The sequence below is a fragment of the Orcinus orca genome, chromosome 15 (genome assembly GCF_937001465.1).
Source record: "Orcinus orca chromosome 15, mOrcOrc1.1, whole genome shotgun sequence".
Classification (NCBI taxonomy): domain Eukaryota; kingdom Metazoa; phylum Chordata; class Mammalia; order Artiodactyla; family Delphinidae; genus Orcinus; species Orcinus orca.
Window position 1 is genome coordinate 72092127 of NC_064573.1, and position 14511 is coordinate 72106637.

Here is a 14511-nt window from a genome sequence, read left to right on the forward strand (position 1 = left end):
TGCAACTAAAGAAAGCCTGAACGCAGCAACAAAGACTCAATGCAGCCAAAAATAAACAGACAAAAAAAACATGTACCCTTTTAAAAAAAGAAAAAAGAAGTTAAAAAAAGATTTTTAACTCTGGTTTCTACTTTGTGGTCTGATCTTCTCTCATTTGCATTTTGCCTTTGAGGCTGCTCTAGCATCACAGAGCTGTGGGCTCCTGGGACTGCAGTAAGGATAATAACCTGAGCAGGTGGCCTACAGATCTGTATGAAGGTGACTAGAGGCATGACCTGCTGCATGTGTCCCTGGTCATGATTTCCCCAGATAGGTTGAAAAGGAAATGACACAGTGTATGGGATGATTAAAAAAAAAAAAAAAGCACAATCAAGATGGTAGAATAGTAGGACATGAACCTTACCTTCCCCCACAAATACAGCAAAAATATATCTACAGGTGGAATGATTCTCACAGAATATCTACTGAACACTGGCAGAAGACCTCAGACTGCTGAAAGGGCAAGAAAATCTCCACGAAACCAGGTAGGAAGAAAGAAAAAAGGAAAAGAAAAGAAAGTGAGAAAGGAATCGGGACAGGACCTGTGTCACTGGGAAGGAGCTGTGAAAAAGAGGAAAGGTTCCTGCACCGTGGGAAGCCCCCTCACCGGCGGGAGATGGGCCGGGACAGGAGAGCTTGAGCCTCAGGAGAAAACAGCAGCTGGTTTGCGTCAGCCAAAGCAGACGGAAGACTGCACAGTCAGTCAGTCAGTGCTGCCGCCCTGCACTCCCCAGCCTGACACACGAGTCTGCCAGTGCTGGCGGGGGCTGGGTGCTGGAACTCGGGCTTCAGAGATCAAAACTGGGGAGAGGACTGGGGTTGGCATGTTGTGCAGACGGACCGGGGGGCTGGAATCCAGTGTGACCACAGCTGGGGGTATACGCAGGGGAAGCCTGGGTCACCTTAGAGGCCAGTCGCCATTGTTTGGGGGGTGCATGAGGGGAGGGGTGGGATCTGCATTGTAGCCTTTTTCTCTGTGCGTGCGCTTGCAGAGGGCAGGACACTACCTGCATGGGCTCCAGGAGCTGACGCAGCGCCCCTCCCCCCGACACCAGGAGTGGTTTCAGGCTACCATCACCTCCCTCCTGGACCCAAGGAGTGGTTGCAGGGCCCCCACCACTGCCTGCCCAAACTCCAGGAGTGGCTGTGAGATGCCATCATGCCCATCGTGTGCTCTGGGGGTGCCTGAGCTGCCCGCTGCCACCAAGAACCCAGGACTGGGCATCAGCCACTGCATCTGCACACCCCCGTCAAGGGGATAACGACCAGCACATGCTGAAGAAAAAGGCCACGGGCATCCATACTAAAAACTGCCCTCACACCAAATATATTAAACTCACAAAAGCTACACAGGGATGACCCCACATATAAACAGCCCTCCAAGACCACAGCAGACAACTGTTTCTCCTAAACTCAAAAGAGAAATATGTAAAATGAAGAAGCAGAAGAACTACTCCCAGATAAAGGACCCCTGAAGGAACAAAGAGTGAAACAGACCCCTTCAGTCTAATAGGCACTGATTTCAAAAAGAAAATAACGAAAATACCAAAGGAATTAAGAAAGGCTATTGAAAGAAATGCAGAGTACTGTAAAAAGGAAGTAGAGCTATAAAGAGGAACCAAAAAAAATTAGAAAACTCATTTGCAGAGATGAAAGCTGAGCTAAAGGCAATGAACAGCAGAATGAATAATGCAAATGAATAAGTGATCTGGAAGATAAAATAATGGAAATCACCCAATCAGGAGAGCAGACAGAAAGCCAAATGAAAAAAACCGAAAGCAATCTAAGAGACCTGTGGGATAATATAAAGTGTGCCAACCTATGCAGAATAGGGACTCCAGAAGGGAAAGAAAGAGTAGAGGGGATCAAAAATGTATGTGAAGAAATTACGGCTGAAAACTTCCCAAACCTAAAGAAAGAAACATACCCAGGTACCGGAAGCTCAAGGGTCCCAAACAAGATAAACCCAAAAAGACCTACACCAAGACGTATTATAATAAAAATGGCAAAAGTTAAAGAGAGGATTCTAAAGGCAGCAAGAGGAAAACAGAGTTAATTACAAGGGAACCCCCCCCCAATAAGACTATCAGCTGATTTCTCTACGGAAACATTGCAGGCCAGAAGGGAGTGGCAAGATAAATCCAAAGTCCTAAAGGGAAAAAATCTGCAACCTAAGATACTCTACCCAGTAAGACTATCACTTAGTATAGAAGGAGAGAGAAAGAATTTCTCAGACAAGAAAAAATAGAAGAACATAGCAATACTAAACCTATCCTAAAGGAAATATTGAAAGGTCTTCTCTAAATAGAAAAGAAGTAAAAATCTATAGGAAAGAGAAAATCACAACTGGAAAATAAATCACTTAAAAAAGCCAGTAGAGGGCTTCCCCGGTGGCACAGTGGTTGAGAATCCGCCTGCCAATGCAGGGGACACAGGTTTGAGCCCTGGCCCGGGAAGATCCCACATGCCACGGAGAACTAAGCCCATGCGCCACAAATACTGAGCCTGTGCTCTAGAGCTTGTGAGCCATAACTACTGAGCCCACGTGCCACAACTACTGATGCCCCCACGCCTAGAGCCCATGCTCCACAACGAGAAGCCACCGCAATGAGAAACCCGCACACCACAACAATGAGTAACCCCCAATCGCCACAACTAGAGAAAGCCTGTGAGCAGCAACAAAGACTCAACACAGCCAAAAAAAAAAACAAAAGCCACTATGTAGATTTAAAAAAAAAAAAAAAAATCAAAATCAAAATATTTTCGGGCTTCCCTGGTGGTGCAGTGGTTGAGAGTCCACCTGCCAATGCAGGGGACATGGGTTCGTGGCCCGGTCTGGGAGGATCCCACATGCCGCAGAGTGGCTGGGCCCATGAGCCATGGCCGCTGAGCCTGCACGTCTGGAGCCTGTGCTCCGCAACGGGAGAGGCCACAGCAGTGAGGCCCCCGTACCGAAAAAAAAGAAAAAGTATTTTCTGTGAAAGTGATGATAACCACAATGAACAGCAAAAGGATGAACATGAAGATGTAAAAGAGGACATCAAAATAATAAAATGTTGGGGAGGAGAGTAAGACAATGTAGATTTTTTTCCCCCTAGAATGCGTTTGAGCCTATATGACCACCAGTCTAAGGCAAATATATATAGGAAGGGCTTAACATACTTGAAAAACAGGGTGACCACAAATCAAAAACATACAATAGATTCACAAAAAATGAAAAGAACATAAGTATAATGCAAAAGAATATCATCAAGCCACAAAAGGAAAAAGAAAAAGGGACAAAGAATATAAAACAACAGGAAAACAAGGTTTAAAATGGCAATAAATACATATCTATCAATAATTACCCTAAATGTCAATGGACTAAACGCTCCAGTCAAAAGACACAGAGTGGCAGATTGGATTAAAAAAACAAGAGCCAGGGCTTCCCTGGTGGCGCAGCGGTTGAGAGTCTGCCTGCCAATGCAGGGGACACGGGTCTGTGCCCCGGTCCGGGAAGATCCCACATGCTGTGGAGCGGCTAGGCCCGTGAGCCATGGCCACTGAGCCTGCGCGTCCGGAGCCTGTGCTCCGCAACGGGAGAGGCCACAACAGTGAGAGGCCCACGTACAGAAAAAAAAAAAAAAAAAAAAGAACCTACAATACGCTGCCTACAAGAGATCCACTTCAGGGCAAAGGACACACACAGACTGAAAGTGAAGAGATGGAAAAAGATATTTCATGCAAACGGAAGTGACAAGAAAGTGTGGGTCGCAATACTAATATCAGACAAAACAGGGCTTCCCTGGTGGCACAGTGGTTGAGAGTCCGCCTGCTGATACAGGGGACACGGGTTCATGCCCCGGTCTGGGAAGATCCCACATGCCGCAGAGAGGCTGGGCCCGTGAGCCATGGCCGCTGAACCTGCGCGTCCGGAGCCTGTGCTCCGCAACGGGAGAGGCCACAACAGTGAGAGGCCCGTGTACCACAAAACAAACAAACAAACAAACAACAACAACAAAAAAAACAGACTTTAAACCAAAGCCATAAAGAAAGATAAAGAAGGACACTATATAATGATAAAAGGATCAATACAAGAAAAGGATTTCATACTCATCAACATATATACCCCTAATATAAGAGCACCCAAATACATAAAACAAATACTAACAGACATATAAAGGGAGAAAATTGACAGGAATACAATATTGGGTTGGCCAAAAAGTTCGTTCGGGTTTTTCTGTGACATCTTCCAGGAAAACCTGAATGAACTTTTTGGCCAACCCAACAGTAGGAGACTTTACCATCCCACTCACATCAGTGGACAGATCTTCCAGACAGAGACTCAATAAGGCAACAGAAATACTAAATGATACAATAGAACAGTTAGACTTAATTGATATTTTCATGACATTACATCCCAAAAAACCAGAATACACATTCTTTTCAAGTGCACATGGAACATTCTCTAGGATTGACCCACATACTAGGGCACAAAACAAGCCTCAACAAATTTAGGAGTACAGAAATTATCTCAAGCATCTTTTCTGACACAACAGCATGAAACTAGAAATTAGCCACAGAAAAAGAAATGAGAAAAAAAAATTACATGGAGACTAAACAACATGCTACTAAAAAACCAATGGGTCAATGATGAAATCAAAGAGGAAATTAAAAAATACCTTGAGACAAGTGACAATGAAAACACAACCATACAAAATCTATGGGATGCAGCAAAAGCAGTTCTTATAGGGGACTTCATAGAGATACAGGCCTTCCTCAAAAAAACGAGAAAAATCTCAAATAAACAACCTAATCTACCACTTAAAAGAATTAGAAAAAGAAGAAAAAACAAAACCTAGTCACCAGAAGGAAGGAAATAATAAAGATCAGAGGGGAAATAAATAGAGATTTAAAAAACAACATAAAAAAATTAATAAAACCAAGAGCTGGTTCTTTGAAAGGATAAACAAGATTGATAAACCTCTGGCCAAGCTCACGAAGAAGAAAAGAGAGAGAACTCAAATAAACAAATTAGAAATGAAAAAGGAGACATAACAACTGATACCACAGGAATACAAAAAACCATAAGGGAATACTAAGAACGATTATATGCCAACAAATTCAACAACCTAGAAGAAATGGACAAGTTTCTAGAAACATACAGCCCACCAAAATTGAATCAAGAAGAAATAGATAATTTGAACAGACCAATCAATAGAACTGAAATAGAATCTATAATTTAAAAACTCCCTACAAACAACAGTCCAGAACCAGACAGTTTCACAGGCAAATTCTACCAAACATACAAACAAGAACTTATACCTATCCTTCTCAAACTTTTCCAAAAAATTGAAGAGGAGGGAACATTGCCAAGGACATTCTATGAAGCCACCAACACTCTGATACCAAAACCAGACAAAGACACCACCAAAGAAGAAAATTACAGCCCAATATCTTTGATGGTACAGGTGCAAAAATTCTCAACAAAATATTAGCAAACCAAATCCAACAACACATAAAAAAGATCTTACATCACAACCGAGTGGGATTCATCCCAAATTCATAAGGATGGTTCAACATATGCAAATCAACGTGATACACCACATAAACAAAAGAAAAGACAAAAACCACATGATCATCTCAATAGATGCAGAAAAGACATTTAACAAAAATGCAACATCCATTCATGATAAAAACTCTTACCAAAGTGGGTATAGAGGGGACATATCTCTAAATAGTAAAAACTATTTATGACAAACCCACAGCCAATATAATACTCAATGGTGAAAAGCTGAAAGCCTTCCCGCTAAAATCTAGAACAAGACAAGGATGCCCGCTGTAACCACTTCTATTCAACATAGTATTGGAAGTCCTAGCCACGGTAATCAGATAAGAAAAAAAAATAAAAGGTATCCAAATTGGAAGGGAAGAGGTAGAACTGTCATTATATTTAGATGATATAATACTATATACAGAAAAACCCTAAGGACTCCACACAAAAACTACTAGAACTGGTAAATGAATTCAGCAAGGTAGCAAGACACAAGATTAACATACAGAAATTGGTTGCATTTCTTCACACCAACAATGAAATATCAGAAAGGGAATGTAAAAAAAAATCAATACCTTTTAAAATCACAACCCCCCAAATAAAATACTTAGGAATAAACCTCACCAAGGAGGTGAAAGACTTATATGCTGAGAACTATAAAACATTAATAAAGGAAACTGAAGATGATTCAAAGAAATGAAAAGATATCCAGATATCCCATGCTCCTGGGTTGGAAGAATTAATATTGTTAAAATGGCCATATTACCTAAAGCAATCTACAGATTTAACATGATCCCTATCAAATCACCCATGACATTTTTCACACAACTAGAGCAAATAGTCCTAAAATTCACACGGAACCATAAAAGACCCAGAATTGCCAAAGCAATCCTGAAAAAAAAGAACAAAGCAGGGGGCATAACCATCGCAGACTTCAGATAATACTACGAAGCTACAGTGATCAAAACAGTGTGGTATTGGCATAGAAACAGACACATGGATCGATGGAACAGTATAGAGAGCCCAGAAATAAACCCACACACCTACAGTCAATTGATCTTGAACAAAGGAGGCAAGAATATACAATGGGAAAAAGTCCCTTCAGCAAGCAGTGTTGGGAAAATTGGACAGCCACATGTAAATCAATGAAGTTAGAACACACCCTCTCACCACACAAAAAAATAAACTCAGAGTGGCTTAAAGACTTATACATAAGATATGACACCATAAACCTCCTAGAAAAGATCATAGGCGAAACATTCTCTGACATAAACCATACCAATGTAGGTCAGTCTCCCAAGGCAACAGAAATAAAAACAAAAATAAACAAATGGGACGTAATCAAACTTACAAGCTTTTGCACAGTAAAGGAAACCATAAACAAAACGAAAAGACAACATACAGGATGGGAGAAAATATTTGCAAATAATGCGACCAACAAGAGCTTAATTTCCAAAATATACAAACAGCTCATACAACTCAACAACAAAAAAACAAACATACCAATCGCAAAATGGGCAGAAAACCTAAAGAGACATTTCTCCAAAGAATACCGAAGGCCAATAGGCATATGAAAAGATACTCAACATCACTAAATATTAGAGAAATGCAAATCAAAACTACAATGAACTACATGCTCACACCAGTCAGAATGGCCATCATTAAAAAGTCTACATAACATCGTTAATCAACTATACTCCAATATAAAATAAAAATTAAACACAAAAAAATTAAAATACCTTCAAAAAAAAGAAAAAGGTCTACAAATAACAAATGCTGGAGAGGGTGTGGAGAAAAGGGAACCCTCCTACACTGTTGGTAGGAATGTAAGTTGGTGCAGCCACTGTGGAAAACAGCATAGAGGTTTTCCTCAGAAAACTAAAAACAGAATTACCATATGATCCTGCAATCCCCAGGCATATACCCAGACAAAACTATAATCAAAAAAAGATACATGCACCCCTATGTTCATAGCAGCACTATTCACAATAGCCATGACATGGAAACAACCTAAATGTCCATCAACAGATGAATGGATAAAGAAGATGTGGTACATATATACAATGGACTACTATTCAGCCATAAAAAAGAAAGAAATAATGCCATTTGCAGCAACATGTATGCAACTAGAGATTATCATACTAAGTGAAGTAGGTCAGAAAGAGAAGGACAAATACCATATGATATCACTTATATGTGGAATCTAAATTATGACACAAATGAACCTATCTATGAAACAGAATCATAGACACAGAGAATAGAATGGGAGAGGGATGGATTGGGAGTTTGGGATTAGCAGATGCAAACTGGTATATATAGGATGGATAAACAACAAGGTCCTACTGTATAGCACAGGGAACTATATTTAATATCCTGTGATAAACCATAATGGAAAAGAATGTGAAAAAGAATGTGTATATGTATAACTGAGTCACTCTGCCGTACAGCAATTAACACATTATAAATCAACTATACTTCAATAAAAAGAAAAAAATAGAAGGGAGGAAAACAAAAGACAAAAACAACCCAGTCACATAGCCTAAGGAGGAGGGTAGGTAAGCAGAAACCTAAAGGGAGTGAATATCAATTAACAGTGGACCAGATCTCTAACCACACTCTGCAGCATGATCTAGCTTTGCAAAACAGCACAGAGACAGAAGCCAAGGGAGAGGTCAGGTCCACTGGTTTGCAGAGGATGACATAAAAATGGGTCCAGAGTCCAGATCAGTCAGGGAGTCACATGCTGGGAAGAAGCCACCCAGATTCACAAGGAGTGCTGAGAGGGCCCCGTGAGGGTGGAGGGCTGCCCAAGTCGGTGGGTAAGAGGAGGACAGATGACAAGGAAGTAGGGGCTCACGACTAGAAGGCCAAGGTCAAGACCTTGAAGGTAGCACTGCTCCTGATGAGTGAGATGGATGGGGCCAGTGTGGTGGGAAACAGCGTCGAGAGGAAGACGGCAAGGAGCTGGCATAGGTGGGGTCAGATCGTTGATGACAGAGGAGAAAATGCAGGCAGCGGGGTATACACGGGTACAAGGACCCGTCTGAATCAACCTTTACAGAAAAGGAACCCATGAGCAGTATGACGGTCTATACTTACTGGGTGTCAGAAAGGAAACGCCATTCTGTTCTTCCAAGCCTACATTTGGATCTTTCCAGGGCCCAAAAGAGAATGAATATTTGAACAACGAGCAGTCAAGAGTCAGGGAAAGCATTTTTAGAGCCTTTCCCTCTTGAAGTGTATTTTGCTCAAGGAGAAAGGGAAGTTTTTCAAATACAGATTTCAGGCTAGCCACTCAGAACCGTCCTCTGGAGGCCCTTACCTTGGTCTGTTTCTTCTCGGTGGCGTAGACGATAGAGGTACAGCAGACTTCAGCGATCTTGCGGCCCTGGCCGTAGAAGGACCAGCAGCAGATTTCGTCCCCAATGACATCCTTTATGAACAGGACCCTTCCATTAAAGCGCAGCGATAGCTTATCAAACAGTTCGATGTTCTTCAACATATTGTCGTCAGAATTGCTGCAAAAGAGCATAAAGTGATTGATTACAAGCTGGTGTTAACAGCCACCACTAGTGGGGGGAGTGTTTCCACACACCGGGCCCATTATCTCCAACATCCCTTTTCAACCTCACAGTAAGCCCGTGAAGAAGGCACTACAGTCCCCAAAGCTCAAAGGAAAGCAAGGGTCAGAGAAATTAGGGAACTGGCTGAGGCCAAAAACTAATAAATGGCAGAGCTGAGCCTCAAAAAGACAGCTCTGGCCTCTAAGTCTGCGCTCCTCACCAGCGAGCTCGGGCGGACGCCCTGCTGTGCAACAGCCCGGAATGAAATGCTGAAACCACGGGGTCTGCAGGCAGAGGCACCAGGTCGGGGACAGGGCGGAGAGCCCCACAGAGCCCCACGAGAGGCTGAGTGGCCTGCCCGAGGGAGACTTTTTATCCTGGGCCCATTTATGGGTCTTAAATAACTTCATCTAATACCCCTACAACCCATAAGTTCCTGATTTAGAGCCACATGTTCCCAAGAGCCAAAAGGCATTCTAGAAACCTGTATATATTGCTAGTGGGAACATAAAATGGCATAGTCACTTTGGAAAACAGTTCGGCAGGTCCTCAAGTGATTAAACGTAGAGTTACCATATGACCCAGCAATTGCACTCCTAGGTATCCACCCAAGAGAAATGAAAACATGTATGTGTACATGCATGTCCACAGCAGCATTATTCCTCACGGCCAGAAGGTGGCAACAACCCTAATTGTCCATCAACTGATGAATGGACAAGCAAAATGTAGTCTGTCTGAACAATGGAGTATTTTTCAGCCATAAAATGAATGAAGTACTGATGCGTGCTACAGCGTGGATGAACTTTGAAAACGTTATGCTAACTGAAAGAAGCCAGACACAAAAAGCAACATATTATAAGATCGTACATATATGAAATGTCCGGTGTAGGCAAATCCATAGAAACAGAAAGCAAAGTAGTGGTTGCCTAGGGCTGGGGGAGATGAGAGGGTGGGGGCCATGGGGAGTGACTGCTAACAGGTATAGGTTTCCTTCTGAGGTGATGAAAATGGTCTACAGTTAGGTAAGTGGTGATGGTAGCACAACTCTGAATATACTAAAAAACACTGAATTGTGTATTTTTAAACGGTGAATTTTATGGTATGTGTGAATTTGATTTCGTATCTATCGATCCATCTGGGCATTCTAGAGGTGCAAAAAGGCCACCCTCATCTGAAGGGAACGAGGGGAGTGGGCCTGGCTGGTTTGAGTGCAGATGTCTTTTCTGGCCAACACCTTACCTGGTATACGAGTATTTGTTGTTACTTCTGTTGTAGAGCAACTTCACGGCTGGCTGTGGGTTGTTTTAAAAAAAGGAAGAAGAGAGTCACTTGGAGTGCAGGTGCAAAGGACCACCGGCTTCCCACAGCACTGGAGCCCTGCCATCCGCCTGAAGAGGCAGATAAGCATAGCCTGCTGGCTGGGGTGGGGCTGGAGAGGGAGACTGCGTGAGCCAGCACCAGGAGAAACAAAAGATGAGCTATACTCTCCCATTCCTGACCCCTTCTCAGGCCTTGCCCAGGCAATTTCGCACATTTTTATTCCAAAACTTACTCAGAATAACCTCCACCACTTTTGGTAGCAAAAGAAATGCCACAAGGTTGCCTCCACCATACCTTATTTGAAGTCGCTATAAGTTTCTGTTCTTCCTTGGATGAGGTGATGACAGGAACTTTGCAGAAAGGCTCATAAGTATCTTTGTTCTGCTGGAACAAAACATGCTTTCAGCCTGGGAGGCCTGCCCAGCATTGAACTGTTTAAGCTGGCCTGCCGGGCAAAGACGGACTCTGGCGAGGGGAGATGGGGCAGCCGTGGCTGGGAAGAGAGGAGGATTCTCAGCACCAGTGAAGTAGGATGGGGGACGACCAGGAGTGGAGTTCTCCAATGAACCCGCTCTTCGGCCAGGACTGTTGTATGCCAGGGTGCTTGGCATATAAATACTAACAACAATGACACATTTCACAGCCCAGGAAGCCACTCAAAAATAAACCCTAAATATGGCAGATGAAATATGATTGCATCAAAGCTCCTAAAACCCCACTGCAATGACTGCAGAGGAATTATAAGCCCATAAGGAGAGAAAGAATGGGAAAAGTGAGGTCAGCAGACAAAAGATGTCAAATATTCAAGTCTGGAAAGCAGGTCTCAAGTGAGTGATAACCAAGGAGCAGAACGCTGAAACCTAAGTTGGCAGATGGGAAAGAATCCACAGCTTTGAAGGCTGGTGGACTCAGGGCAAGAGCAGAGGGTTGCTTGCTAGTCGACAGAAGCACTGGTGAGACCTCCAGATGGATCCCCTACCCCAGCCGGGCAGGAGAAAAGTCCACTTTCCTGGAGCAGTTTGTACAGGAGAAGACAGGGCTGAGCTGCTATTCCGAAAACGGGAGATTAAGTGAACCATCTACACACTAAATGGTGAGCCCTACCCCCACCCCAGCCCCTTCTCCTACTCAGATCTCAGAAGGCAGCCAGTTGGGCTTATACCCACCAGGCAAGAGAGTGGAGGATTCCTCTACAGGGAACCACCTGTCCAAAAAAAAAAAAAAAAAGGCTTACAGATTCTGACATTGAGAGTTCCCACTGAAAAAGCCAGCCTTATCATCTGCCACTGAAGCCCACTGGACAACAATACATACAGTGTTTCAGAGCCTTTACTCTTGAATTTCAACAGACCAAGGACCATCAGATTATACCCGGAAAGCCTCTCAAATATGAGACTGAAACCAAAACAAAGAGAAAAAGTAAGAGAAGGACTCACACAATGAAGGCAGCAGAAAGAAAACTTCAAATAGTATCATCAGACAGATGAGAGCAGATACCGCATCCCATGAAACAAGATCAGCGTGCTATATAAAGAGGAGCACTCGGAGAACTAGAAAAGGCTCTCGGGAGTCAGAAATACGATAGCAGAAATGAAAAATTCAATAGAAGCGTTGAAAAGATAAAACTGAAAAAACGCTCTGAGAAAATAGAAGGATAAGGGCGAGAGAAATTAGGAGGTCAGTCCTGGAGGTTTAATCTCAAACAGAAACCACAAAAAGGAACCCAGAGGGCATGTCTCTAAGACAAAGATGAAACAGAGATTCCCTGATGTGTCTGAACATACCAGAAGGAGACTGAAGTTTCTGAGAATTTAGGGCTGAATTAGGGATGTGTGCTTAGAAAACCAAGCAAACAAAAGACAATGAAGCAATCACTAATTCTGACAAACTGAAAAGTTACACGAGAAAGGAAATAATCACTGTATACTCTGTGGCTCAACTGTTAACAATATTTACACAACTCAACGTAAACTCTGAGTACGGATTTAATCAAAACTGTGATAAACTATACTGGGAGAAGGAATATGTGCAGGCAAGTTTGGTAGTGGCTGGGGTGGTACATGAGCTAAATTTTAATCTTCTACAGAAACGCCAGTAGATAATGTGGTAAACTGGAAAATCAATAAATAATATAAGAAATAGGTGAGTAAAGAACTGCTGCAAGAATTAAAAGAGGCTGCTGCAGGGGTGGGAGTGGGTGGAAGGCGTATGCTAGTGTTTTTGACATCAACCTAGCTTACAATACTAACTTGCCTTGGTAAACGCTTTACATGCATTACTTTAATAAACATACAAATGAAATAAAAAATAACAAAGTAAAAGCTACAACATTCAGTTAGATTTACAGGGAGTTCACAGACTCGCAGTAGTGGCAGGGGTGGTGCAAATAACAGCTCCTCAGGCAAATACCAGTTCCTCAGGCAGACTGGCATCGTGGGTACTGTCCCAGTGGAGAGCCACCCAAGAGCCTCACGTTTACAGATCCAATTCCTAGGACAACGCAAAGGGGTTCTTCTGATTCTCTGCCATGTCTTAACTTGCCTTGAAATAAATGGCTGCTGGCTACATCTAGAAGCGTTCTGGTTTTGTAGGGATTTTACTGTCCCTAGACTTGACCCCAGCAGTCCTTCCCCAGCTCCAGCTGAGGAGTGAGGGGTGTCTGTCTGTAGAGATTATGCTGGGCTCTCAACAATGACTTGTGGGATGAGAATAAGTCTCCCAATGAGTCCAGAAAAGGATCAGGTTTTACACCCCATGGCTCGGTACTGAAGGGTTACAATGCACACAGGGAGAGGACCCAACACCATGGGGGCTGAAATAAGCCAGATAGCAGTCAGGTGGCCTCAGCATCACAGGGAAGCCTCTCGGGGGTCGCACAGGCCAGAGGGGAGCAGCTCCGGGGTCAACTCATTAACTCTCACAACAGCTCAATGAGGGAGGGGGACAATGAGAAAGGCAGATGAGTCTGGGGCTCTCCCCGCCCACACGGGGAGAAAGGGTGATACCTACTTGCAGGGCTGCCTGGCACTCTTCCACCAGGCCCTGGACCAGGTAGTACTTGGCTTCTGCCAGCAGCTCCTCGATCTCCCGGCGGCTCTCAGGCAAGGGGACCGCCCCGTCACGAAGGTAGTTGAGTATGGTACCAAAGTGCTTCCCACACCGGTCAATGAGGATCCAGCCTGTGGTGGGAGGAGGCGGGAGGAGAGCTGGGGTGTCTCTTGGCTCCCACCACCTCCGGGGAGAGCAGGACCACAGAGGGGGTTGCGGCCCCACCTGCCCAGCTACCAGCAAAGGGCTGACCAGGCCCCGCTGGCTGCAGACAAGCACACCCCAGACTCACTGGTTTGGGCTCCTTTATTTTATTTATTTATTTTTAACTTTTTGGCCACAGCAAAGGAAGGATTGAACCGGTGCCCCCTGCAAAGGAAGCACGGAGTCTTAACCACTGGACTGCCAGGGAAGTCCACGGCCCCTGGGGCCTAAAAGCATGTGCCTCAAGTACCTCAAAAATCCCTATGTTAAGAATATCGCAAGAGGGCCTACCCCACACCTGGATAAAATGGGTCCAAATGAGCACATCCCATTGACAGGGGAAAGGCTTCTGGTGTGACAATATCTATTCCCTTTTACAACAAAGCTTTTTTTTTCGGACTCCCAAATAACAGAGCCATTTCTAAGGAAGCAGACGGCTCACGCTGCAGGGAGTCAGTGACATCTGACTCCCAAGGGTGACCCCCAGGCACTCACCAGCACCACTACAGAAAATTCCATCCGTAACCCCCCAAACAAGTGTTTAGTGGCTAATGACAGCGATCAGAGATAAAATGGTGACCAGCCAGACCCTGCCCTCAAGCAGTTCAGTCTAACTTGGGGAGATGGAGCTGGCATTCATGAGATATGGAAACACATTCCAGCTGCTGACCGGAACCAGGCACAGGGCGAAATTGTGCCTTGTGGGTGGGGACAAGGCGAGTCCTGCCGCTTCTCAGTGTCTTCTCCAGTCTCCAGTCCTGGCCCTGGTCTGCAGGGCCGCTATGCGGCTTCGCTTCTCGAAAT

At 44.1% G+C, this 14511-nt stretch overlaps 1 protein-coding gene across 6 annotated transcripts in view; it reads right to left on the reverse strand.

Moving 5' to 3' along the window:
- The window catches only part of KCTD10 (potassium channel tetramerization domain containing 10), a 34619-nt gene that overhangs the window by 5267 nt on the left and 14841 nt on the right, over positions 1 to 14511 (reverse strand). For 4 of the 6 annotated variants that reach the window (XR_007471852.1, XR_007471851.1, XM_033408665.2 and 1 more), the window contains exons 3-6: positions 13465 to 13634; positions 10750 to 10839; positions 10375 to 10427; positions 8895 to 9090 (exon numbers count right to left, since the gene is read on the reverse strand). Coding sequence is in view for 4 of the 6 variants with exons in the window: in XM_033408665.2 (XP_033264556.1) it covers positions 8895 to 9090; positions 10375 to 10427; positions 10750 to 10839; positions 13465 to 13634 (509 nt within the window). In the remaining 2 variants the exon portion in view is untranslated. The remainder of the gene's footprint in view (positions 1 to 8894; positions 9091 to 10374; positions 10428 to 10749; positions 10840 to 13464; positions 13635 to 14511) is intronic. The other 2 variants (XM_004281384.4, XM_033408664.2) reach the window with 1 other exon arrangement.